The sequence below is a fragment of the Mesoplodon densirostris genome, chromosome 14 (genome assembly GCF_025265405.1).
Source record: "Mesoplodon densirostris isolate mMesDen1 chromosome 14, mMesDen1 primary haplotype, whole genome shotgun sequence".
In the NCBI taxonomy this organism is placed as follows: domain Eukaryota; kingdom Metazoa; phylum Chordata; class Mammalia; order Artiodactyla; family Ziphiidae; genus Mesoplodon; species Mesoplodon densirostris.
The window spans coordinates 19,636,594-19,662,900 of NC_082674.1; the positions used below are offsets into that span (position 1 = coordinate 19,636,594).

The 26,307-nt window shown below is 55.5% G+C and overlaps 1 protein-coding gene across 2 annotated transcripts in view; it reads right to left on the reverse strand.

Annotated features, from left to right (window-relative positions):
• ADCY3 (adenylate cyclase 3) overlaps positions 1–26,307 on the reverse strand; it is an 89,805-nt gene that overhangs the window by 4,038 nt on the left and 59,460 nt on the right. For both annotated transcript variants that reach the window (XM_060117768.1, XM_060117767.1), the window contains exons 4-19: positions 17,483–17,613; positions 16,980–17,091; positions 16,676–16,803; positions 15,204–15,362; positions 14,263–14,440; positions 11,121–11,240; positions 9,350–9,492; positions 9,029–9,190; positions 7,657–7,744; positions 6,697–6,813; positions 4,628–4,887; positions 4,268–4,333; positions 2,725–2,806; positions 1,565–1,723; positions 894–1,040; positions 204–323 (exon numbers count right to left, since the gene is read on the reverse strand). In XM_060117768.1, coding sequence (XP_059973751.1) covers positions 204–323; positions 894–1,040; positions 1,565–1,723; positions 2,725–2,806; positions 4,268–4,333; positions 4,628–4,887; positions 6,697–6,813; positions 7,657–7,744; positions 9,029–9,190; positions 9,350–9,492; positions 11,121–11,240; positions 14,263–14,440; positions 15,204–15,362; positions 16,676–16,803; positions 16,980–17,091; positions 17,483–17,613 — 2,172 coding nt within the window. The remainder of the gene's footprint in view (positions 1–203; positions 324–893; positions 1,041–1,564; positions 1,724–2,724; positions 2,807–4,267; positions 4,334–4,627; positions 4,888–6,696; positions 6,814–7,656; positions 7,745–9,028; positions 9,191–9,349; positions 9,493–11,120; positions 11,241–14,262; positions 14,441–15,203; positions 15,363–16,675; positions 16,804–16,979; positions 17,092–17,482; positions 17,614–26,307) is intronic.

Consider the following 26,307-nt stretch of genomic DNA (forward strand, 5'->3'; position numbering starts at 1 on the left):
TGTTCCCCTCGCTCTGCTTATTAAACTCGTAAACCTGGTTTTATATTTGCACCCCGTGGTGCTAGTTGGGTGTGTGTCTGTGACCCCTTCGCACAACAGTACTTAATGGCAGCTACTTTTATCATGACATCGTTTCCCACGTGCTCCGTGTAGGCTGCCTCTCTCTTGCCCCATCTCCTCTAGGGATTGAGCTGGTTAGCTACCTTGTTGGAGCTGGTAAAGCCGTTGGTGTTGACATCTGGGGTGACTCCTGAAGCTGCCATGTAGGTGCTGCCAATGGTTTTGATCTTGGTGATGACCCGAAACTTGGGATTGTCCAGGAGCTGAGGCCAGTAGTAAGGAAGAGAGAACTGTCAGCAGTCAAGGGAGATGAATGAGCCAACTAAATGACAGATCTGCCTGTTTACAACAAGCCCACGAGACATCTAAGATGTTTTCCTATAACAGCTTCATCCAGCCGACATCTGCCACATGATCCTGGGCCAATGTCCTGATATTCTGAGCCTCGGTTTCTACCACCTTTAACACTGGGATGAAAGTGCCAGTCTCCTAGGGTGGGTAAGCATCTATAAAAGCATTTCCCCTGGTATACAAGTTACCTGATAAATGTCTACTGAATCTGAATTTGAGGGGAGGAGGAATCAGAGGGGCCTCAGAATCTTGTTTTGGCCAGACCTATGGACTTGTAGGTGATTTCCCAGGCTCCCACCTGGGACCCAACCTCTCCAGATGGCTGCAGAAGCCCCTCCGTTATGCGGACGGGCTTTTATGGGGAAACACAGCAGCCAGAGTAACTCTCTAACTTCTCTCTGACTTCTGCAGCCTTTCCTGGGCTGCAGTCTGGAAGGGCTGGCTCTGTGGCAGGAGGAGGGGGGCGCGGGACGGTCACTCACAGAGTCAAAATCTGAGATGATCTCATTGAGGAAGCGCAGACACTCGATGCCACCGTTATTGATGCTCTCCTCCGTGTAGAAGTCAGCGAAGTTGGGCAGGGAGGCGAACATGACTCCGATCTCGTCGTACGACTGACTGTACAGCTCCTAAAAGGAGGCGGGGCCAAAGTGCTGGAAAACGTCCCAGTGAATAATGTGCCGTAGAAAGGAATCTGTCTTCCACACCCATGGCACGTGCACTCAGCGTTTTGGACACACACGTCTCCCAGACTATCCCAACTTTGAATTATTAGAAAGTAGCTCATCACAACATCTAATAACTAAAAAAGAGCTTCCCTAGTCCCTGCAACAGCTCCAGCTCTGAGAAGAGGGTGGGGTGGAGCTGGGAAGTGAGGCATGAGAACCAGTCTGAGATGATCACAGTCGACCGAAAGGTGGGCTCCACCAAGGCCTTGGCTTCTGAAATGGGCCTCCCAGAGGTGTGTGGCCCATGGAAGCAATGTCTATGGCAGTGCCCTTTACCAAAAGCCTGTGAAATTCTTCTTTTGTTTCTAGTATTGTGGTGCTGGGTAGGTCCAGCCCTACCTGGGCCCCCAGGCCATGTCATAAGAAGGCAGAAAGCCAGAAGATGACACACAGGCTCGTGGCTCCAGCACAGGGCCACCCCTCACCTCGTCTCTCTTCTTGGACCCCAGGAAATGGCGTGCCACGTGCTCAGGCAACATGTTAGTGACCAAGGCCTCGTTCCAGCGTCTCATTTCATAGACACGTTCCTTCTGGTCGTGGACCTCAATCTTCCATAAGAACAGTGTCCGTGCCAGCTTCTCCACCTACGGACACAGACATAGGTAAGGTGTGAGCTCTAAGCTGGCCATCTGAGGGAATTCCATCCTGGCCCAGTGGTTAGGACTCTGTGCTTTCACTGCCGTGTCCCGGGTTCAATCCCTGGTTGGGGAACTAAGATCCCACAAGCTGTTCAGTGCAGCCAAAAAAAAAAAAAAAAAAGAGAGAGAGAGAAAGCTGGCCATTTGATGGGAAGACGAAAAATGGGAACTTGATAAGTTCCAACATGGAAGAACTGAAAGGAAAAAGGCTAATGGCAAAGGAAATGAGACCCAGAAAGATTCACCTCATCAAAAAGGCCACCCTACAGGTGCAGTGAGGATCCCAGCCCCTTTGGTTACAGGAAGATGTGAGAGGTATTCTGGATGTGTGGGGCGTCCTGGGACCTAATTTTAGCTACAGGTCTGCCCTGTGGGTGGTGGCAGCAGTGGGATCTCCTAGCCCAGGGAGGAGGAGTCCCCATTTCCAGCAGGCTCCATTTGGTCAAGAAGTGGCTGGGGGTGGCTGTAGTTCCCCGACAAGCCACTGGGTGGCACCTGAGCTAACAGGGAAGTAAGTCCCTCGCAAGGGTACTTCCTTCCCTCTTCCTCCTTTTCCTTTTAACCAAACAAAAACTTCATCAGCTTCTTTCCCTTTATTTTCCGGCTCTGTAGTCAGTGTGTTAGTGACTCCCAGAGCCAGGGTGAGTGGAGATCCATGAGCCGCTGGCCTAGGGAATAGAGATTTTATCCAGGCTTTTGTGCCCCTCCCCCAGGCTTCCTTCAGTTTCCCGCAGGAGGTCAGAAGGAAGAGGTAATAAGAACTGTTGCTCCTGTACTACTGAGGAAGAAACCAGAAACTCGCAGAGGTGGTGGCCTGACCAGGGTCACATGCCATGTGGGGTAAGGAAACCAGCATTCCCCAGGAGCTTGGGTTCCTAGGTCCCGGGGCTGCTTCTCCAGAGGCCCCGACAGGTCCGCGCAGAAGAGGAGGGTGTGCAGGCACTCACGTGGCGGGAGAAGTAGTAGAAGCTGAGCATCATGACGAAGATCATCACCGTCATGGAGCACTTGGAAGGCACCGGGGGCAGCCTGTGGGGCCGAGAATAATTCAGCTGAAGGGCCCCGTGCTGCCCGCTGACAAGGGAGCTTTATTCCCTCTAATCTGGCTGTGCTGTTTCCTGTCACCCAGAAAGTTTTCTCAGCAGCTTAAGTGCCTTCGCATCAAGTCCAGACGCCCACTGGGCAGCAAAGCTTTCTGAAATCATTGGGTTTTTGTCTTAACAGCCAACCAACTCCTGGCTCCTCCCGGCTGCACTTGGAATCCACATCAGGCCTTCGGGGATGCTCGCCAGATGTTGAATAAACACTGCATCACCTGACTGATCAGAGAAGTAGCTGCAACCATCTAGGAATCTGGAGACGGGAGAGACTAACTAACATCTCAGTGATGGGATGAGGGCACAGTTCCACCATGCTTTTGTATATTTCTGTGTGGAGCTGTACATCATTTCCATTACTGTACAGTATTCTATTACATGACTATACCACGATTTATATATCTGTTCATTGTTGATGTCATTTGGGTCGTTCTCATTTGTCTTGGATGTTTGTAGGTGTGTGTGGCTATTATAAACAGTGCAACTGTGGACATTCTTGTACATGTATCCTGGGACACATATATATGTGCATTCATTTCTCTAAGGTGTACACATAGCTGTGGAATTGCTGGGTCATAGGTCTACTTTCAACTGTACTTATTAACTCCAAATTGTTTTCTAAAATGGTTGTACCAGTTTATACTCCCACCAGGAATGTATGCATTACCATCATTATACATGATGTGATCAGACTTCTTAGTTTTCGCCAAACTGGTAGGGGTGTGATGGTCTTAATTTGCATGACCTCGGTTACCTGAATGCCTTTCATTTATTAGTGCCCAGTTAGATTTCTTCTTTTGTGAAACGCTCTTCAAGTCTTCTACCCACCTTCTGTTAGGTCATCTTTTTTTTTTTTTTTTTAACTTACTTAAAAGCCTGGTCAAGTCACTGAATCATACAATTCTAAAACTTTAGAGCTAGAAGGGACCTTGAAGAACTTCTAGTCTGATATCCTCTTCAAGAGATGAAAACTGAGACTCAGGAAAAGTGGCCTGCCTGAGGCCCCACAGAGAATCACTGCACAGGGTTCAGAATCCAGTTCTAGTTTGAATGCGATAGTGCTCCTTCCTGCTCCTGTTTCTGCTGTCTGCTCTTCCAGCCGGTAAACGCAGCTGCCCTCCATTTGGCTGCTCCTCTTTTCACCTCAGCCCAGCCTCTCTATCCCACCCTCTAAACCACGCTGCTCAGGCCTCGCTCTCTTTGACTCAGGAGAGGCCAGCGTGGCCAGATGAGCACTCAAGTCTGCTGCAGTCTCCTACAGAAACACACACTCACTTCTCCGTCACGTGCCTCTGGAAGGATGAGACCATGGGGCTTTGGCCTGTTGTATTCCCTGCCTCTAGAAGAAAGGGGCCGAAAACACAGACCAGGACAGGAAAGCGGTCACCCTTACCTGTCAGTGCCATTGAGCCCAGGGCTGGAAAGTACCTGCATCTTCTCTAAGGCCACCATCGGAAAGCTGTTGGGACAGATAATAGCACACTCAGGCCCCATCGGGTACAAGAGACTGGTGCCCAGCCAAACACTGAGGTGACCCAGGTCTTCAACTCCTCAAGAAGGGGAAGGATGTGTCCTGGGATCACAGCCAACCAGTGGCCCGTCTGTGAGAAACCACAAACCCTGATTCCCATACAAGCCGTGGATGAGCCCTAGAGACAGACGGCCAGCTCAGTGCAGACCCATGACCTTGAAACGGGGCCTGGGGGGTGGGAGGAAGGAGACTATGCAGATCCCCAAACAGGCTTCATCTTACTCGTGTTCCTGGAAGCGTCTGCGGTCGTATTCATCAAAGATGGGGCGCCAGGCGTAGATGTTGATGACGGCCACAGCCCCTGCGATGAGTAGCATGAGTGTCAGCTTGACCATGTGGCTGACCTGCACCAGCATGATGGTGGCGATGAGGGACAGCACAGCGACGTAGTTGTAATACTTGGGGTTCTCCACACAGCCGTCCTCTATCTGCACCCCTGAGGTGCCGTTGGTGGGTTCCATGTAGTACTGGAGACAGCTAAGCTGGAGGCCAGGACCGTAGGGGAGAGCGCGGGGTGCAAGGGGACAGCAGACACTGGTCAGAGAAGGCGGGGCTGTGGCAGCTGCCACTTCCCACGGCTCCCTCAGAAACACCGAGAAGGAAGAAAAATTTACCAGGGACAGTAATACAAAAGGCAGTTAATTCCTAAGAGCTTTACCATTGTCTCCTCTGATGTCATGAAAATCCTCTGAGTATTTTAGTGCTGCCACCATCATAGGGAAAATTCGGAGAGGCCGCCCTTGCCCCAAGTGGGGCAATTAGCAAGCCGCAAAGCCAGAACCAGGAGTCCACTCGTTAGGTTTCAAACCCAACACGCACTTGCCCACAGCACTCCGTTGCTTCCGGAGAGGCCATGAGCCAGCCAGGCCACCCCCGAGAGCTTCACTGCGACGGCAGCCAGTCTCCACTCACAGACCCTTCATTTCTGGAGTCTGGTCGCCGGTCCCACTGCTGGGCAGACGTGGTCAATGGAAAGTGCATCCATAAACCGAATCGAACCTACTTTTCTTCATTTTCACCCACTGGCGCTTGTCTGGCTTTGGGGAGGCTCTCAGCATGTGAGTCTAGCACGTGGAAATCTTCACACCTCCCTAGTTTTTCTCCCCTCCACAGGACTTCCAGATGTCCTGCCAGTGTCCATGACCCTGTCAAACAGTGGCCCCCAGACCTCGGCACCAGGCTCCAGGGGGGTGTCCTGACCCGCAAGGGGCCCAGGCCTTTTCTTCCCGGCCCTGTGGCCACCAGCAACCCCTGGGCATGTCAGGTTCTGGAGCTCCTAAGTCCAGTCCTGTTGGACTTTGGATCAACTGGCCCTAGGGCTTCTCACATATACTGCTACCAGAATAAGTCTCCATGCTGACTTTTCTCCCATGCTTCAATTGTTAAAGATAATAAAGCAAATAATATAACATTATATTTGCAAAAATCAGGACTCTAAGAGAGTGTATCTAGTACAGTACTACCAACACTGAAGGGCGCTGGGAGGCCTGACCAGAGAGCACCAGCGACAGCTCCAAGTGCCCAGTGCTCAGCAACTGGCTGGTGGCTTCCCACTGCCACCCCTTCTCCCCAAGAAAGCCTCTGCTGCCCCCTCTCGGGACCCGCGTGAACTGAGGACCGCAGAGCAGAAGATTTCGTCTACCGCTAGCCATCTGGGCTCAGTGAACCTGCCGTCCCAGTGACCCACCTCTGGAAGGTGTGGCCTTGTTCAAATGGATGAAGGCCAAACAGGAGCGCTCCTCTGGTGGAGCCGGTTTACCTCCCTCGTCCTGATGGATGCCTGATGCTAGCCACACTGTAGGGAATACTTAAGATACACAGAAAGCTTAGGAGTATTGGGGCCCCTGAACAGTGAGACATGGAGAGAGAAAACACAGGACGGGGATTTAGAACTGCTTCAATTCTCCCCTCTGTTACTTACTGGCTGTGTGACCTACAACAAGGGATTTAACCTCTCTGAGCATCATTTTTTCACATGAAACTACAGATGATACCGACCTCTCGGGATTGTTACAGAGATTAAATGAGACAACAGATGTAAACCACCCAGAAAGGAGCTGGTGCCTGGCGCTGGGCTCCCGGACCCGGGGAGAGCAAGGAACTGGGGAAGACGAGGCATCCCGGGGAGGAGGCCCCGCCGCTTGGCCAGGATGATCGTTTAGGAACCTAAGCGCCACTCCACACCTGTGTCTACGGGGGGTGGGGAAATGGGCCGGCAACTGCTCATGCAGGCTAATCCAGAAGCCTCCTCTAAGAGTGGGCGTCCCTTCAACAGGACAGCAGGGGCTCACCATGTCCACGACGTTTGCCATGACCAGAATGAAGATGGCCAGCATGGCCCAGGTGTTCCTGGCCCAGCGCGTCCGGTCGATCCAAGTCGAGAAGGCCACGATCTTCTTAGGAAAGGCCTACAAGGATGGAATTCCCAGGCCCTTGTGTCTTGACAGCCTTCCCCCCTGTAAACATGTCCTCTAACCACTCCGCTTGCTCCCATACTTCCCAGGAACCTGCAAAGTAGTGCCGCGTGTGTGCGTCAACCAAAACCTGTCTGCGGCACAACTGAGAGGCCACGCGGATCCCGGCTCTGTCTGCCCGTCCTGCTGGATGTGCAGGCGACACACCACGGCTGCCAGATATCAGAGCCCTTCCCAGAGCTGCGCGGCGACCGGCCGAGCCTGTGGGCAGCACCAGCAGCAGCAGTCCACTCGCTGTCTCTGGGCGGCAAAGCCATGTTAGGGGAGGATTTTCAGGGCCGGCCGTCGTTGCCTGGCTACTGACTCCTGCTTTCCCTGGGTCCGTGTACCTAAATCCCCCAAGTTACTCACAAGCCACCTGCCAGATCAATTTTCCTAAAATGCTGCTTTTCCCTTTTTTTTCTAATCAAAAACTCTGCCTGGCACCCAGTGCTTATAGGAGAAAGTCTCAATCCCTGTGTGTGGCTTTCAGGGTCCTTCACAACTGGAGCCATTCCGCCTTCTAGCTGGGCCTCCACTGCTCTTCTACACAGGTTCCCATTTATGTAGACTCTGGCTCACCCACCCACGCGCGCTCCGCGGCCTGGCCCGAAGTGGGTGCAGAGCCGCTAATGAAGACGTGTGTAAATGAATGAATGGATAAGTGCCTGAGCCACCCCCATGGCAGTCCTCTACTTGTCAGGATCTCACAGGACACAACTCCATCAATACCCACTCTCACAGGGAGCGATGCTCACTTCCAGACGGCTTTGAGCCAAAACGAAAAGTGCTTCTTACCCGAGGAAAGATGGCAGCCAGCGAGCAGACGGTCAGAGTCAGGAGCAGGACCTCGCCAACCACGAAGGTCACATAGTTTGTCATCAGCCTGTAAGAGAGAGAAAACAACCCGGGAGAGGACCAGAGGGAGTAGTGGGCTGGGTCAGGGGCCAGGACAGTAAAGGAAGGGAGACAGAGGGCAGGCCCCCTAAGCAAGGCACAAGCCTGTACCCAAGAAGTCCCATGTGATACCAGGGAGTTGCTGCCGGCTGTGTGCAGGGCCTGGGGACATGGGACCCTCCCCAGCTGTAACTGTTCTTTGGGACATTTCTTAAAGAAGGACAGACTCACAGATGCCCTGGGCAGAGCCCAGTAAAACCTGGGAAGGGATTCTTAGGAACAAGCACTCTGCCGCGTTGCAATGATGAGAGGGGCGAGCACAGAACAGAGCCGCTTATTGCCGAGGGCTGCTGAGGGTTACAGCCTTCACCGCTGTCTCCCCAGACCTCAGCCCCAGGCACAAAGTAGACAGCAAATATCTGTGAAGTGAATCAATGAATTTGGTCCTCACAACAATTCTGAGTTAGTGAGGGCAGGTTTTATTATCTTCAGATCATCCTCATCGTCATCTTTCACTTTACAGATGAGTTAACGGATGCCCCAGGAACCCTTAGTGATGCGCCCAAGGTCACAGAAGAAATAAGTGAGCAAGCCGAGTCCAGAACCTAGGACTGTGTGACAAGTCCAAGGCTCTTTAAGTTCCCCAAACTGTGATCAGAAGAGGGCTCCACACCCCCTCTTTTCTGGCGGGGAATCCCTGAGCTGGAGGGAGCTGCTGACCGGCCACGGGGAGAAGGGGAGGGAGGGGCAGCCATCCTTCAGCTGGGCTTCAGCAGACGGGGCACGGATTCCAGAACACCCAGCCTGGCCCCAGAGGACCTGCTGCTGTGAGAGAGACCGGTCCGCACCCAGAGCCTGAAATCTGTCTTTTATAACAGGAGCCAAGAAAGGGAGCCGATGAGCCGTGGTGACCGAGACTGAGGAGCGTCCCCGTCCTCTCTCCTTGTCTCCTTGTCCCAGAGCCACTCGGACCCACCCAGCCAAGGTCTCCAGCCCCCCGGACCCTTCCTCCCTCAGCCTTCTCAACCCTGGTGTGACCCCCACTTTGACGCGAGTGCTATTCTAGGACCCAGGAGCAGAGAGAAGGAAGGGGGTCCAGGGCGCAATCCCAGCATTCTCGGGGGCTGCTCCGGGGGACGGGGGCCAAGGAACAGAGCCTGCGCCCCTGCGTCAGGCTCCAGCTGAGGCCCACAGCCCGCAGGCCTCTGGCCTAGGAAGCTCGTCACCGTCCGCCCTCCCCTGGCTGTCAGGGCCTGCGCTGCCCCTCCCTCACCAGGGGTCGATGAGAATCTCAACCAGGGCGGTGCAGAGCAGGACGACGCAGGAGCAGCTGAAGGCGGCCCCGCTCTGCTTCTCCTTCTCCACCGAGTAGCGGGTTTCCATCTCGCGGTCCATGAACCGCATGGACAGGAAGAAGGTGTTTCTCTTCTTCACTCTGCAGTGCAAACAAGCCCTATGAGATGCAAACATCACATCTGTCTCCGCCTGCCAGGAAGGGGCCGTATTTACGACGACTGACTTCCTGGACCCCACGCTGGGGCCAGACAAGGCACGTGCCAAGGGCCAGGGGCCAGCTGCCTGAGGGGCCGCTTACACCTGGGCGGACTCCCGCTCCAGCAGGGCCTCGTTGAGCAGCTGGTTGAGCTCGTGCTCGTCCTCGGAGGCGTCCACCACGCGATCGGCCAGGTCCTGAAGCCGCAGCCTCCGGCGAGGGTTGGGGAATGAGGGGTTGTCAGCCTGCAAGGCAGTGTGGCAGAGTTGGGGGGCAGGCGGGATGGAGGGGGGAGAAGTTGGGGAAAGACAGGGTGGTGGTGGGGGGAAGGGGAACTAAAGGGATCACACGAGCACCAGCCCCTTGACTCTCAAGATCGTTTCTCGGGAAACGTCTTCCCAGGGCTCTCACGTGGCTCCGTCCTGCTTGGGTGTGGACCCAAAAGCCACAGTCCCTTCCTGGTTTCCCTGGGATTCCAGGTCCCAGGCCCTGTGGCCCCCAACAGAAGCTCTGCAGTGATGGCCCACTAATGGCAGCGTGGGGAGCAGCCACCGGGTGCCCGAGTGGGAGACCTGGAATCTGAGACTGTGCTGGGTCAGCGGGGTCCCGGCACCTCCTGCTACGAGGATGGGGGTGTCACACACCATACCCTTCAGCATCCTTGGGGATGTAAAAGACCCCCAACCCTATGCTTAAGGGCGCTCTTAAAGGAGCTCAGATCTGGCTCACTTGGGGGAGGAAGACCTGAGGGGGAAAAGCTATGGAGAGAAGATAACATCCTTATTACTAGTGGGGTGGTAGCACTGGGGAACCCCCCACCATTTTTATTCCTGGTCACAAAGGAAAAGCCTCCGCTCCAAACACATGAATCCGGACTATGATTACACAGCCATCAGCCCAAATAACAATTGGGAATGGGCTGATGAGAGCTGTTTGAACGGGTCTAAGAGTGTATCTGGAAGCCAGAATCAAGATACCCCGGGCTTAAGCTCAGGCGTGCCGCTGGTTGAGTCTGACCCCCTAGAATCCATGTCCCCCCAGCCCCAAGTTTCTTCTCTGTAACGTGATGTGGATGTTCTGTTCCAGCACCAGGAACCTCTGTCCCCGAAGCGTATCGGGAGCAGTGCGACACTGGCTAATTGTGAGGATAGAAAGAAATCACAGGCTGCTAAGCCTCTGCGTCCTTCTTGTTAGTGAGTTACACTGAGTCTGTATTAACACTTTCGATCAAGAAACTCACAACAGGGAAAAGTTACTGAGTGCTGTGGTGCTCAAGGAAAACCCAGTTTATCCTCAGCCCTCTACCCTCTTGTCTTCCAGCACCTGATCTACAGGCACGGGGCAGTTCTGTCTTCCCTGCAGCGAGACTAGCGGTGTGGCCGACCAGCTCACGGCAGCCTCCGCGAGGCCGAGACCCGTCTCAGCACTGGCCTCTGTCGGTGGATATACTCAGGAAGCTCTTTAGTAGTGGATGGATCCTGGACGCTCTCCCAAGGTGCACCCCATCCTCAGGGGGCCAGCCTGTTCGTTCCTTTGGAAACCCCTCATCTGTGCACAGGACTTGTGGGGTTTGGACCTAGCCAGAGAGGTGAGCCCAGCCCTTTGGTGTCACTTCTGAAACAGCCCTGGATCCTAGAGAAATTTCCGTGGGCGTCCTCACTGCCCTCAGATCTCTAGGATTCTGGGACATGGGGGCCAGACAAGGCCTCGGAGGTGAGCACGCCTTCTGACCTCAGCCACCTCCACCCCATGTAACTGACGAGAAGACAGTGAGGCCAGGGGGCGGGGCGGTGACCAGCCCAAGGTTACACAGCCACCAAAGACAGAGGCCAGGCTAGGGGCCAGGCCATCCCGGGCCTTGCCCAGCACGTACCTGGGCATCTGGCTCCTCGGACGTGGAGCCACTGGTGTGGATGCTCCCGTCAGGCTCCTTGGTCTCAATGAGGGCAGGGGAGCCGGGCTTTGAGGAAGGTGGCGCTCCGTTCGGCAGAGCCTGCAGCAGAAGGGAGTGGCCATCAGGAGCCCCCAGGCACTGCCAGATGCCCACCCAGCGCGGGGTTCGTCTACTCTCAATCTGGAATCTTCCCACCAGAGTTCAGAGGCCTTGTAACCTTAGAAATCTCACTATTCAGTTCCTTCTCTAGACCATCAATTTTAAAATGCTGTAATTTTCTAGTATCCATTTCTAGTATTAGAACTTCTAAGCAGAGAAAGACCTTATTGTTCTAACTCCTATTTTTAAAACAGTAACTCAGTGACACAGTGATTCACAGAGATCTTTTCTGGGGTCGAGCCCTGTCAAATGCCTTCCAAAAGTCTGAATAAATTCCATAAACCAATTTCCCCAATGATTATTTAATTTACTCTGTCAAGGAAAAACACTACTCTATACAGGAAAACAGCTCATTTATTCATTTACCAAGTATTTACTGGGTACCTACTGTGTGACAGGAACTGTTCTAACTCCTGGGGACACAGAATGTCCTAACCTCAGAGCCCACCTTCTAGTGAGGATGGGCGGACATCAGCAAAGTAAAGAAGTCAATGATTACAGAAGGTCAGAGAGCAGTGCTCTGGAGAGGTGGAGTAGGCAAGGGACACAGGGATCGCTGGGGAGTGACTGTAAGGGGGGTGGGGGAGGTGTCACCATGAAGATGACATTTCCGTGAAGATCTGGAGCACATCACGCGGCTCTCAGGGACGGGTTCCAGCAGGCGGAAGCCCGGAGTGGGCTGGAGGCCCGGAGTGTCTGAGCGGCAGCCAGGAGGGCGGTGCTGCCGGAGCTCAGTGAGTGAAAGGGGTGGGGCGGTGAGGACCTGCTGGATGGGGTTCCTGACCTCAGGGGACTTTGGCTCTTCCTCTGAGTGAGATGGGGACCGAAGGAGGGTGTGAGGAGAGCGGGGCGAGAGCTACAGCGTGCAGGAAGGGGGTCAGGATGTCTCCAAAGGTTTGGGGCTGAGCAGTTAACAGAACGGAGTTGCCACTGATTGAGATGGGGAAGACTGAGCAAGAGCGGGTTTTAGGGTAGAGAGAAGCTCAGGAGATCAGCTTTGGACCTGTTATGTACACAGATGGAGAGGCACACGCAGCTGCAAGTTTAGTGCAGGGATGCCGGTTGGGGCTGAGATCTCCATTTGGGAGTTGTCGGCGATGGCATCTCAAACAACTGAGTGAGGGCTTCCCCGGTGGCGCAGTGGTTGAGAGTCCGCCTGCCGATGCAGGGGACACAGGTTCGTGCCCCGGTCCGGGAAGATCCCACATGCCGCGGAGAGGCTGGGCCCGTGAGCCATGGCCGCTGAGCCTGCGCGTCCGGAGCCTGTGCTCCGCAACGGGAGAGGCCACAACAGTGAGAGGCCCGCGTACCACAAAAAAAAAAAAAAAAGGGTCCCATCTTACTAATAACTAAAGAAATGCGATTAAAACAATAAGATACCCTGGGTTCATCTTTCAACTGAACGAAGAAAAAGAGTGAGGAAAGAGCCAGCAAAGGCACAGGGAGGGTGGCAGGAGGTGAGCAGCAGGCACACGGGTTAAACTTTCAATGTACAGAACCTTTAACCCAGCTTTTCCACTTCGCAACATCTACATTTTTTAGGTAGGGGCACTAAGAAACAGTTACAAGTCAACTTTACAACACACTGAAAACCTGGATTGCCCCAAAACGTCAGGAAAATTACTTTTGAAGGGAACAGCACCCATGTTTCCATGAGAAATAGGCCGCCTCATTTGTCTGATGGAGAATTTACGAGGAAGTCTAACTCCCATTCATTGGAAGCTGTCGCCTGTGCTCCTGTCCTGTGTGGCATCACCCAGGCCATGGGGCTCAATGGCCCACAGCCCGGACCCCACTCCTACTCACCCAGAGCCTCTGTGCTAGTGTTTTAAGCTACACATCCACAAACTCCACTTTTCTCTAATTGGAAAACTGAGTAATGACTCCTGCACACCAGCTTCATAAACACACTGCTGCCAGGGCCGCATCCGTACCCCTCCCGGGGGTGTCAGGTGCCAAGAACAGCTCCTGAGTCACATGACGCACCGTGCAAGGGTTGATTAAATAGAGAAAATGCAAGACTAGAACGCACAGGAATGAGTGTGGTTGTCACAAAGATACGTCTGACTGCTGCCCTGTGACTTCAAGGTGGTCCCCAGTACAACCAAATTTGTGGGTAATTTTTTAAAGGAACAGCATTTTTAAATGTACTAAAAACGTTTTTTTGCCAGAAATGGTAAATGTTCCGTCACTTCACGAAGGTAGCTGATTTCTCAAATTATTGTCAATCACCATCTTGTAGAATAGCTTAGAAGATGCACTGTTTATCTGTTCCAGTGAATATACTGAAGTTGTGCATGTAGCACTCTTTTTTTAAAAAATTAAATTTATTTATTTATTTTTGGCTGCATTGGGTCTTCGTCGCTGCACGCGGGCTTTCTCTAGGTGCAGCGAGTGGGGGCTACTCCTCGTTGTGGTGCGCGGGCTTCTCATTGCAGTGGCTTCTCTTGTTGCAGAGCGCGGGCTCTAGGCGCACGGACTTCAGTAGTTGTGGCCCGCAGGCTCAGCAGTTGTGGCTCGCAGGCTTAGTTGCTCCGCGGCATGTGGGATCTTCCTGGACCAGGGCTCGAACCCACGTCCCCTGCACTGGCAGGCGGATTCTTAACCACTGTGCCACCAGGGAAGTCCCCTAGCACTCTTAAAATATGAAGACTCAATAATTTTGTGACAAGGTCAAGTCTCATTTCATGGGGCTCCACTTTCTGCCGTGACATTTCCTAATTTTCTGGACAGCTTCCTACTTTTCTGAGTTCTTTAGAGCATTTACTGTAGCTCAGACTTCACACTGGGCACGAAATATTTACCTCGTACTACCCTTTGCTCTAACACTCAGCAGCTAGCGGGACCTCTCATAGTCCTGCCAGTTCTTCTACAATCTCGCCTCCAATCCCGTTCTTCTACAATCTCGCCTCCAAGCCCTTCCTTTCCCTCCCCCAGCCCACAGGGTGGGTGGAGGACTCACCGAGCCACTGAGGCCATTTTGGGCGGCTGTCCTCTTCACCTCTGGCTTGGACGCAATGATGAGGTAGGTTTCGATGCCCTTCTCATCTAGGTAATCACAGCGGCTGCCCCCGTCGCCTGGCTCCACGTCGAACTCGCCTTTCAGGCAGTCCATGGTGCTCTGGGAGATGTGCACGCGCCTGGGTTCCATGAAGAGGGGCCCTGAGCACAGGCCCGGAGGCAGCCCCCCGCCCTACCCCTGGGGACAGAGGCGGAGCAAGTCCTGGCACTAAGTGGCTGTGTAGGCAGCCCGGCACCTCCCCTTCTCTGAGCCTCAGCGGTTCAATCCATTAGACAGTTTGTCCTCAGGCTGCTGAGGGTATCAAATGAGATAAGGAATTTGAAGTCTGCTCTGAACACTAAGGTCAGAAGGCCTGGTTATCATCCACCTGGTGTGATTCTCCGCTGCAACACCTCCTGTCAGGGGGTAATAACCCATTTCTGGGGAGTCACCACCAGGGAGAGAACTGTCACTGCCTCCGAGGGAAGCCCCCTGACCCAGGCGGGGAAGGTTTCACTGCATCCTTGGTCCACCCTGAGGGTGGAGGCTGCCCCACCTGACTGGCCAAGTCTGTAAAGAACTCAGCAAAGATGTGCAGGTGCCTTAGAGCGCCTGTTAGGAGACTCTCACTGCTAACAGTGCCCTTCGGGGTGACCTGCACACTGAAGGAGCTCCAGCCCTGACCTCAGAGCCCCAAGGCCCCACAGTGGGTAAAGGGGGCAGGAGGACAGACTCCTGCAGAGCCCCAGGCAGGAAAGGCAGGCAGACCCTGGAAGAAGAACACTGCTCCTGGGTGGGAAGGGCTGCTTCTTCAGGGTCCCTTGTCCCTCGTCTGGGCCACAACCCTGAGGGATGGATGGGACGGTCCCCTCCCCTGGCCCCAGGAAGGAACGCACGCTCACCCGGGGATGCCGCCGGCCTCCATCTTGTTGGCCACGGTGACATCGGTGGACCACACGTCGTACTGCCAGCGCTTCTGGCCTAGGACACCCCCCAGCACGGTGCCCGTGTGCACCCCGACTCGCATGTCCACCCCGGTCTTCGTCTTCTCCCGTACATACCTGCCAGGCACACACAGAAAGGAGGAGGGGTCGGGCCTGCCCACAGCCAGGTGGCCAGCCCCCTCCCCAGCCCCCCAGCGGGAGGAATTCTGCACAGCCTTCCTCCCCTCCAGGCTGCAGGGCCTACAGGCTGCCCCCATTGCTTTCTGCCCACATCTGGGTCACCCACAGCTGGGGCTATAGCAGGCAGTGGCCAAGGCCAGATTCAGCAACCACAGGCCAGTGTGATTCGGGGTGGGGATGGAGGGGCAGGAAACAGCAGAGACCCTCAGCCCCTGAGGGACGACCTCCAACTGTTCTCTTCCAACCAACCGTTTACTCATTTGTGCAGCTGACCTTCACTGAGTGCCTACTATGTGCCAGGCCCTGCACTACATGCTGTGTGTGCAGAGGGGAAATGCTCCTTGCTTGAGATCTCCAGGAGGAGACAAACACGAATTTCAGCACTTTGCCCAACAGTGATGGGAGCAGAGGTAGGAGTCTCTAAATCCTGAACTATGGCCCCAGGGGAAAGGCAGCATCTGCTTCTTGCCAGCCAATCCTAGAGGGGGCTTTAACCTGGAAGACAGTAAAAATGCAAAACCACCCCCTTGGAGATGGTGGCGAAGCACACGCCCAATTCCTGGACTCAGCAAGGGGCTTGGGGGAGCTGATACCACCCAGGGCCCACCAGAGGCCTTGAGTTGACTGCAGGGAGCACCCTCCTACCCCCCTGCCCCGCCCCCCAGGGATCTCCAAGCCCACAGGGGCAGTGACAGCAGCGGGGAAGAGCCGGGGAGGCAGAGTTCACCACCCTAGAGGCTCACAGTGGTGCAGGCAGGAGCCTTGGCCGGAGCTCAGAAGCCAGGGTTCCAGTCCCATCTCTGCTGCCCAAACATCTCGTGACCTCAGCAGTCACTTCACTGCTGTATTTGGGCTTCCTGATCCAAGAGATGGGCATGGAGATCTCTGAGCCTACCTGTCCTGGGGGGTCATGATGAGAAAACTCGGAGAGAAGAGATGCAGGGGGACACTCGGGAGGAAAAGAAAGCAAATGGAAGGGGGCAGAATTTCATGACGACTGCACCTTCCAGCAGAAAAAACTAGTGTGGACTAAAGCTAGAAAAGCATCCCTTGGAGGCTGCAGTTTCCCTCAGCTGTGAGGAAGGTGAGCCTAGCCCGACTTCCCAGAGCCTGGGACTGACCCTGCCACACCCACCTCATCCCCTGAAGAGCCCGGCTCCGGGGCCTCGGGATGCACAGGGCCCACCAAGACAGAGCAGCACGGAAGGCGTGCTGGTGCCAGAGCCAGGACCCAAGCTCCCCCCACTTACGAGATGGCTTCCACCATGGCGAGCCCCATGAGGATGGAGCAGACGGCGTGGTCCTCCCGGTAGTCCGGCAGCCCACAGATGCAGTAGTAACAGTCGCCCAGAATCTTAATCCGCAGCTGGTGGTATTTCTGAAAGGGCAGGTCCTGAGTCCCTCCTCGGCAAGGGGGGGCAAGGGGCAAAGAAAGCAGAGGACGGATGGGTGGGCAGAAGTCCTGGGAGCCGGAGGAGGAGGGGCAGGCCCAGGTCATGAGGATGGCGCCCCCCACCCCTCCCCGGAAAGCTGGGCGAGGGTCAGGGTACTTACGGCCGCCAGCTTGTCGAATCGGGCAAAGAGCTCATTGAGGAGCTTCACGAGCTCTTGGGCGCTGCAGGCTGAAGACAGCTGGGTGAAGCCCACGATGTCGGCAAAGAGGATGCTGCGGAGGGGGAGGCAGGCCCCGGTGGTGAGGACCCGGACGGCACGCCGGGCTCCACGCTGCCCACCGCCAGCTCCCGCTCCAGCCCTCAGGCGGCCAGGTCCCTGCTCGAGCCCCGAAGTGGTGAGACCCTGGCACGTGCCGGGCGCACTCAGGGCTCCGGCGTTTAGCTTATCTCGCAGGTGGCGTCTGTACAATGACGGGCCTGGACCACGGGACCCATCTAGGCCCCAACATCTGGCAGCAAGGCGGCCCCCGCGGGGGCTGAGGCTCACACTGTGGGGTGGCCGTGTTTCCAGTGCCCAGGAAGACTCTCGAGCCCCGCAGTGCTCCGCCGACCCCCCCAAAGCCTCCGTCCTGAGCTCAGAGCCCAGGCCTGCAGCCGGCGCACCTGACGTTCTCGTGGCGGTACATGTACATGGTGTTGAACTGCTGCCGGTCCTTCTGGCTCTCATCCTTCTTCATGTCCTTCAGCATCTCGTCTGCCACGTGCTTGGGCAGGATGGAAAGCATAAGGTTCTCCTGTGGGGGAGGAGAGAGTGAGTGGGGTGGGCAGGGGCAGGCGCGGACACTCTGGGAAGAAACGCCCTTATCCTGGTGACAGGCGTCAGCCAGGAGCCAGGTGACCCTCTGCAGAGACCTTGCAGTGCACGCCCCTCACTGGGGAGCAGCCAGAGGCCCAGGACAGGCCGGTTTCTGCCCTGAGCAGGCTCAGCATCGTGACCCGAGCACCTTCAGAGCACGGACAGAGCTCAGAAACCCGTGAAGCACCCCAGGCGTGGCTCTGTGCCTCCAAGGCATCACCAATACCACAGGAAGGGTGACAGTGCCTACGTGTGCCCTTGAGGGCAGGGCTTCTGTGTGACCCACCCCACCGTGCACAGGGCCATCACTCGAGAATCCAGATTCAATGTGACTGGAGACCTACGACGTGCCAGGTACCACGCTAGGTGCCAGGCTACAAAGACCAGTGAGTCCCTCCCTCCAAGGTCTGCAGATCTTGGCGTGGGGGAGACGCTAACGCACCCATCACAGGGCGGTGAGATCCGCGCTAAGACGAGCAACGGACGGCAGAGCACTGAGACAGAAGGACGGACGGACGTGGGGGGCCGTGAAGGAGGCTGCCTAGGAGCGAGGCTTGAGGACTGAGGACGTCCCGTCCGAGGGAGTGGCGGGCACCACTGCACCAGCCTCGGGCCGGCAGGTGTGGGCAGAGGCGGAAACAGCGCACAGCGCGGCGGGAGAGCGCAGCTGGGTCAGAGCCAGCAGACCGCCACCTGGGGCCTCACCCGGCTGCTGCCCGGTTCACAAATCAAGTCGTGCCAGCCCCGTTCGCCCACTGTCTGCAGCCGTTTTCTTGGTGGAACAGCAGAGTTGGGTGGCTGTGACAGAGACCGTATGGCCCACAAAGCCGGAAAAACGTACTACCTGGCCCTATTCAGAAAGCGCCTGCCGACCCCTGGCTCGGACGCCGAAGGGCCTCTCGAGCCGGGCCAGGCATCGGAAGTCCTTCCCGAGGGCTGGGGAAGCGACGGGCCCAGGCAGAGGGCGTGGGGCAGAGACGGAAGCAGGGAGGCCAGTTAGGAGCCCCCGCCGTTCTCCAGGCAGAGCCAGGCCCGAATGAGGGCGGCCGGCTGGGCAGGACGGGCGGCCTAAGACCCCGGGCCGGCAGGATCCGCGACTTGGTGCCGCCTGCACCTGGGGTGATGGGCCACGGCCTGGGTGTCCGGCTGGGAGGTCCACCCTCTGAAATACGGGCAAAAGTAGGAGGGAGAGGTGGCGGGGTAAGATGGGAGTCTGGTCCAGGAGGTGCCTTGGAGGGCCCCGTGCAGGGCCGCCCTGCAGGCAGATGCTTGGTGGCTAGCGGGCTGAGCCTGTAGCTCAGAAGCCGCGGGTTAGACCCAGCAGCAGGAACAGGAGAGAAGAGACAAGTGATGGCGGGGGGTGCTGGAGGGTGGGTCAGAGGAGGGGGAAACGCAGGCAGCGGCAACTTGTCGGGAAGGAACGGCCCTGTGCCCCCGGGAGGGGAGGGAGGTGACGGTGGTGCCCGCTGGAGGACGGTGGGAGAGGCTGGAGGGAGAACCTCAGGTGCAGGTCTGCAGGATGGAAATGGTAAGGGAGCAAGAGAACTGCGCTAATGGAGAGGAAGTGACTAAACCGAGGCCGTGGGATGAGGCAGCGGGAAGTGAGGTCAGCCTGGGAGAAGGGTGGGTGCAGAAGGAGGCAGAGGGGGCTGGGGGAACAAGAGATGTGGCTGGAGGGCGCAGCCTTTGACCCCGGGATGGAGCAGTTCCGGGTGACCAGGCCAGTGCTGCAGGGTCAGCCGCTGAAAGGGGAGGAGGGGACGGGCGGGGCGTGCGGATCCGGGAGTGCTATGTCCAGTTACCTGGGGCCGGGAGCTACCTGGGGCAGGAGGGGTGGCCAGAAAACCAAGACCCGCGTCCTCGGCACCTGGGGTCTGACCAGGGGTCAGGGGCCACAGTGAAACTCAGGCTGCAGGTCCCGGGCCTCGGCAGTGAGGCCAGCCCAGGGGTACAGGAGCGGGGACACACCTCCGCCACCGCCCTGCCCGCTCCTGCCCTTTGTTGTGTTCAGTGGGCCCTGAGGCCAGAAAACCCAGCTCTACCTGTCTTTCAGACACACCTGCTCTGGGGTAGGAGCCTGAGGTGTAGAGGTCGACTCCTCTCCTCTGGTGGGCGCAGCCAAGAGGCCCCCAAGGGTCTGGTGTCGTACCTGGGCCTCTGTCCCCACTGAGCCAGAGGGCTGGGGCCTCAGCTCCCCTGTAGGGGCGGCCCCTCCCTCCTCCTCCTAGGAAGGTCTGCAGGCCAGGAGCCCCCCACCTGCTCGCCATCACAGAGGGAGGTGGGTCCCTGTGCCCTATCTGTTCCCACAGGGGAAATCAAGCCTCTCTCTTGCGGTGAATACCACCCTAACAAGGTGAGCCCCCTGCGCTCAGCATGCCTGGCACTGGCTCCAGCCTGAAGCACGGACAGTGGTTATTCCTATTACCCTGCCATTTCCACAGCAATGTCTCTTCCACTGTTAAGAACCTCGCGAATGGCACCATTACAGTTCAGGAATGAGAAGCCAAAATAACCCCAGTGCGCCCTGCCTGGCTCCACCTGAGCCCAGGAAGCAGCAACCGAGCCTCCCGGGGCCCTGCAGCCCAAGCAGAGCAGGTGGCAAAGCTGCTGCCGTGGCAAAGCTCTCAGCTTGGGAAGAAGATGAGCCTCCGGGAGGATTTTCAAGGAAAGCCAGAGACGCGAGGCCCTGCCTGCTCTCGAGGGTGGCCTGTGGCGAGAGCTGCTGGGGTCCTGAGCGGGAAAAGGAGCCGGGGCTGGGGGGCGGCAGTGAGGGCTGGGGCAGGAATCCCAGGGGTCCCAGCCCGCCCCACGTGTGGCCCTGCCCGTGCCAGGCTGGCAGGGACAGGGTCCAACCGCCTGGCTCAGACCCGAGCCCTGCCACTCGCCGCGCGATGCCAGGCCATCATTAAACTTCCCCATGCCCTGGTGTCCTCGCCTGTAAAACAGGAGGGCTGAGCGACTCGTTACCGTAAAGCACTTAAAACGGTGTCCGCACATGGCAAGTGCTCCATATACTTTAGCTGTTCTTGTGTCACTTGATGTGAAGTGTCACTGAGGCACTGAGACAGAAGGTGTCTCAGAAAGACAAGGTCTAAACTTCCCCTGGGGCTTCCAAGCTGGCCATAGATTTATCGATGAAGAGCTCCAGCGGGATGTCAGGGTCAGCAGGAAACCTTTTGGTCCCTCGGCCAGACCCTGTGAGCTCTGTCTGGTCCAGACAGGATGATAAGGGGACACCAAGAAGGATCCTGCCTTCCACGCGCATCTCAGCCTTTCTCCCCTCAACGTGCATGCGGGATACACGCCAACGCAGGGAAGAGGCAGGCATGTGAGGGGCGTGGGCAGGGCCTGCCGGGCTGGGCAGAGCAGAGGGGGGCCACAGGACGCCGAGGATCAGGAAAGCCACAGCGCGGCGCCGCCTGCCTCAGCAGCCACCCCCGGCACAAGCAGGCCTTTCCTACGCCTGCCTCAGGCTCTTCCACAGAACTCTGTCCTCCCAGAAAAGCCACTCGGCTCCCTGGGAACCTTGGGGACATCAGAATGCAATCCGACCCTGTGAGGTGCCCGTGGCCCAATTTCCCTGGAAACAAGCTGGGCCTCCCCGGAGGTGACCTGCACTGCCCTAGCCGAGCACAGCCTGGACTCCAGTACTGTCAATCAGGGCAGGATAAAGGCAGCAGCGGAAGCACAAAGCAGGGCAGCAGCCCTGACACCCAGAACCCAGGTGTCTTGGAGGCCCACAGAGTGAGGAGGCCATGAGCTTATCTCTAGGGATGCCACGTGGAGAATTTTCACTTTTTGCATCACATGATTCTGTAACTTTTTGCAAGAGAAGAGATGAGTTCTGGGACTTCCCTGGTAGTCCAGTGGTTAAGACTCTGCACTCCCAATGCAGGGGGCCCGACTGATCCCTGGTCAGGGAACTAGATCCCGCATGCATGCCCCAACTAAGGAGCCCGGGTGCCGCAACTAAGGAGCTGGCGAGTTGCAACTAAAAAGCCTGCGTGCCGCAACTAAGACCTGGTGCAGCCAAATAAATAAAGAAATGCCTTTTTTTAAAAAAGAGAGAATAGACGAGTTCTGAAAGCAGATAACCCTAAAGTGTCAAATTTTCAAATAACAAGAAAGCAGCTGTGGTTGTAAATGAAGGCTACCAATTGACCCACGTGGTATACGGCAACCCTATGGTCAACCTCAAAAGGTTAGCAGGCAGAGTCCACCTTAAGTCACTCTGATAAGACGAGTCTTAAATAAGAAGTAGGTGTATACAGAAAAAAGAAAAATTTGTCAGATGAGAAAAAATGCAACAGGCAGCTGTCAGGGAACTGGACAGGAAAGAACCTTCTAGTAGGTGGAGGGCAGGGGCAAGAAAGTGGCCGAGTGGGCAGCGAAGGAGGGGCCGGGCCCACGCCGCAACCCCAGGGCCTTTGTGACAGCCAGGCTCTGCTCCCCTCCCCCTGCCACCTTCCACGTCTGAACTTCACACCGTGGATGGCTCCCCACCCGCGTGCTTCTCCACAGCACCGAGGCCTCCTCCCCGTGACACCCAGCTGCCTTCCTGGCCCCAGCTCCCCCTGATCTCCTCGGTGGCCCCTCCTGGGTAGACAAGCTGGACTATTTGCTTTTCTCTGCTCTGGTGTCACTCTCTCTGGAACGCCCCCTCCTCACCTACCTGCCACCTCTCCAGAGACCCCGGCCCCCGCCCAGGTGTGCTCATCCCCTTCCTTACCTACACCCACTTCATACCAGTGTCTCTACTGATGCTGACCTTGTCTGCCCTTACATTTCAGAGATTCTCAACCCATTCCTGGATCCTGGCCTCTTTTAAGAGTGTATGATGCTAATGATGGATCTTCTAGAAAAATCCTCACACACACACAGAGGATCCTTGACATCCATTCTCAGAGTCCAGGCTGAAGACCCCAACACCTCCCTCATCTATGTCCTTGGAGAAGGAAGGAGGCTGGGATCCAAGTGCACTTGCCTGGTGGGTCCCACAGAGGGCACAGGGGTGGACAGGACAGGAGCCACCCAGGGCATCCTCGGGGCCCAGAGCTGGGGGATGTGTCTTGGTCTCCCCAGAAGACAGGCAGAGCCTGCTCTCCCTAAAATAGCAGTTGCTATATGTTTTGGGAGTCGTAAAAATGTTCTAAGCCTCTGACCCATTAATGACTCTTCTGGGAATTTATCCAACAGAAATAATCCAAAAGAAGTAAGAAGATCTATGTGTAAGAACTTGAATGCAGCATCACTTACGCTTGTAGAAAAAACTATAAGCAGCCCAAATGCCCAGAAAATGGCTAATTAGATTGTGACACATCCTCTGGATGGAAGATTATGCAACCTTAAAAATGATATTGGTGAAAACTGTTACAAGAAAATGATGAGAGAGAAAAGCAAGACATGAAATTGTATTCTGTGAAGGTGATGCTGGATGCACATGCATCGAAATAATGGCAGAAGGATATATCCAAGAGAGAAAAGGGTAACAATGTGAGAGATGGAATTAAGAGAAAACTTCACATGCTTTTCAAAATTGCTATATGGTTGTTATACTGCTGCTGCTTCTTTAAGTATGTTTTAAACTGGAAATAAACACAAAACTTCCTGTTGCCTCCAGCTGTGACCCTGACCCCAGCTTGTCTGTAACTACCAGTTTTCTTAGAAATGAACCATCCCTGCAAGGCCACTGAGCTGCCTCCAGACTCCCACATCTGCTTGGCTATAACCTGAGAAAGGAGACTGACGGCCAGGTGCGAAGCAAGCAGGAGACCACAGCCCCCCAGTGAAACGGGAAGGAGGCAGTGGCCCTCTCTGAGGGAGCCACGCGATAGAACCGGCGCCCTGGGCTGGCTTCTTCCTGCAGTTCTCAGAAGCACAGCAAGTCGCCAGGCAAGTGGACACTAACGACCAGTATCAAGATCGCCCCTCTTCTTCCCTAAAACTTTCTCACCTACCCGATATTTTCACAAACACGTCATACTGCCTCCATCTTGCAGGTGCCCAAATCGAGGTGTGGAGTGGTTAGGTGGATTGTCCCGGTTCCTCAGCCATAGTGGCAGACCCGGAACGTGGACCCAGGGCTCCTTGACCGATGGAACTGGTGGTTTTTCTCCACCAAAAGACGTACTTTTCATGCTCTAACTCTCTCACCTGCACCGGACGTTGTTCTGCTATGAATGTGAAGAAAAAGAAGTGCCCACATCTTATCTAGTAAGGACGTGACAACACGGCTCCCCTGGGGATGAGCCCACCAGAACATCCTGTGGGCCCCGGTCCCTGTGCTGTTGTGTGGGAGGGTGGGTCCTCCGTGGGTGCCTCAGCATTCTGGCCCAGGCTCACCAGACCACATCGGGGCACCGGGGAGAGCGGGCCGGGCCAGGGCAGCTGCTGGGACTCTTCCTGACGGTCAGCAGAGAAGGAGGGGGAGAGTGCTGCTGGGGCGGACACAGGGGAGGCCTGGGCTCGGTGCTGGGCAGGCCGGGAGACTGCCCTGGGCACCGCGCCCCCTTTCCCCATGGGCCGAGGGGAGGAGGAGAAGGGGGCCGATGCTGAGAGCTGTGCCTCAGTGACTGACAGTTGGCTCTGGATGTGACCAGCGGTGAGGGCCCTGAGATGCCGGGTCACCCCAAAGCTGCAAGAGAAGCCAAGTGCAGCAGCTCCAGAGGGGCTCACCTAGACGGGGGTGCCACCAGGTCTCCCCTGTGGTCCAGTGAGCTGCCACTGGACTGACCACAAAGGGCCCAGAGGTGTGTGGTTCCTGTGCGAAGCTCGGCATCACTTGACGCTGCTACTGGAGGAGCAGAAACTTCTGATGAGTCCCTCGACATCTAGGCGCTGGGAGGTCCCCTGGTACAGCTGAGCCCATCCCACGGGACCACGGCCTCATGACCCCAAGTCTGGCCTGCAGAGGGGAAGCCTCAGCATCACCTGGGGCTCACCCAGCAAGGCCCAAAGATCCTCAGGTGACTGGTGAGCACACTGAAGTTTGGAAGCACCACTTTATGAGCATTTGAGAAGGATTTGAAGGAAAAGAAACCAAGGGGAAAGGCACAGTCACGGTCCTGTAGTGGAGAGGAGCTGATCGGTACACCCAGAGAGAGATCCTGCTGCCGAGGTCACTGCTGGAGACCCCCGCCTCCAAGGCCATGTCCGAGCAGCAGGCAAAAACCTCAACCGGGACTTGTGGATTAGAAAGAAGCAGAATGGGGACTTCCCTGCTGGTCCAGTGGTAAAGAATCCTCCTTCCAATGCAGGGGATGCGGGTTCGATCCCTGGTCAGGGAACTAAGATCCCCCATGCTACGGGGGGACTAAGCCCACGTGCCACAACTACTGAGCTCACGTACCTCAATGAGAGAGCCTGCATGCCACAAACTACAGAGCCCACGCGCTCTGGACCCCATGCACCACAACTAGAGAGAGAAAACCCACATGCCACAACTCAAGAGAAGCCTGTGTACCACAAAAGATCCCACATGCCTCAGTGAAGACCCTGCATGCCTCAACTAAGACCTGACACAGCCAAAAAAAAAAAGAAAAAGAAAATAAATATTAAAAAGAAGGAAGATACTAAAAAAAAAAAAAAAAAAAAAAAGGAAAGAAAGAAGCAGAACCCTTGAAACCCAGAGGATAGGAGAGCAGTGTGAGTCACATCAAGGTGGAAATGGCAACACACCTCCAGAAACTTGGACTCATACGGTCAAAGATGCAGGGGTCCAACACTCACCCAGGCTCCTCCAGGAAAGCCAAAAACCACTGATGACCACAGTCCCAAAGAACTGGGAGTAAAGAGGAAGCTGTGATCAAAGTTTATCAGAAGCTAATACAGTGGCAGGGGGAGGATGCTCAATAATTTGGATAATCTTTTCATTTAGTTCTTCTTCTCCCTTAACCCTTTTTTATTTTTTAAATTAGTTGTTTTGTAGTATTTTCAAAACTGAATTGAAACTGTCACCCCCCCACCTCTTTAAAACTCCTGGTATTTTGAATTCTAACGCTCAGCATTCATTATCACGTGAATTCTTGTGATCAACTCCAGGCCCCTTCCTATCATCTCTCCTTTATAAAAATGACATGAGCACAGAGGGCACTTTTTTCAGGACTGTGCCTTTTCAGGCTTGTGGTGCCCTGAAGTTCTGGCATGTGCTTGCTTCACTCTTGAACCATGACTTTAAGTGACATAGTGGAAGTTGGCCAGAAAACTAGACTGTGGGAAAATGACATTTCCTTACCTTGAAGCTACTTTTAAAATCTGATGGTCTGGACCGAAAGAAGGAATGGAAGTTGAAGGCTGAAGGACAGACGTGGCGATAATAATGACTAACTCCAAGTGACTTTGCTGAAGAGACAAAGCATTTTAAAGATTTAAAAATCTTGTCAGAAGGAAGAGGAGTAGCTTTGGGGGGTAAAGCAAAAAATCACTGAGCTGGGGTCAGGCCGCTAAGGCCCCTGCGACCTGGGGCATACACTTTGCCCCTTTGGCCTTGGTTGCTCATGTGTAAAATGGGTTCTCTCTTAAGTATCTCTTTCTTTGTTCAAAGTGGAAATTTTTCCAGAAGGAACACTTGAGAAGGTACAGACCATGTATCTATAAAATGGGTGGATGGCATGTCACTAGGACAACTGGTTAA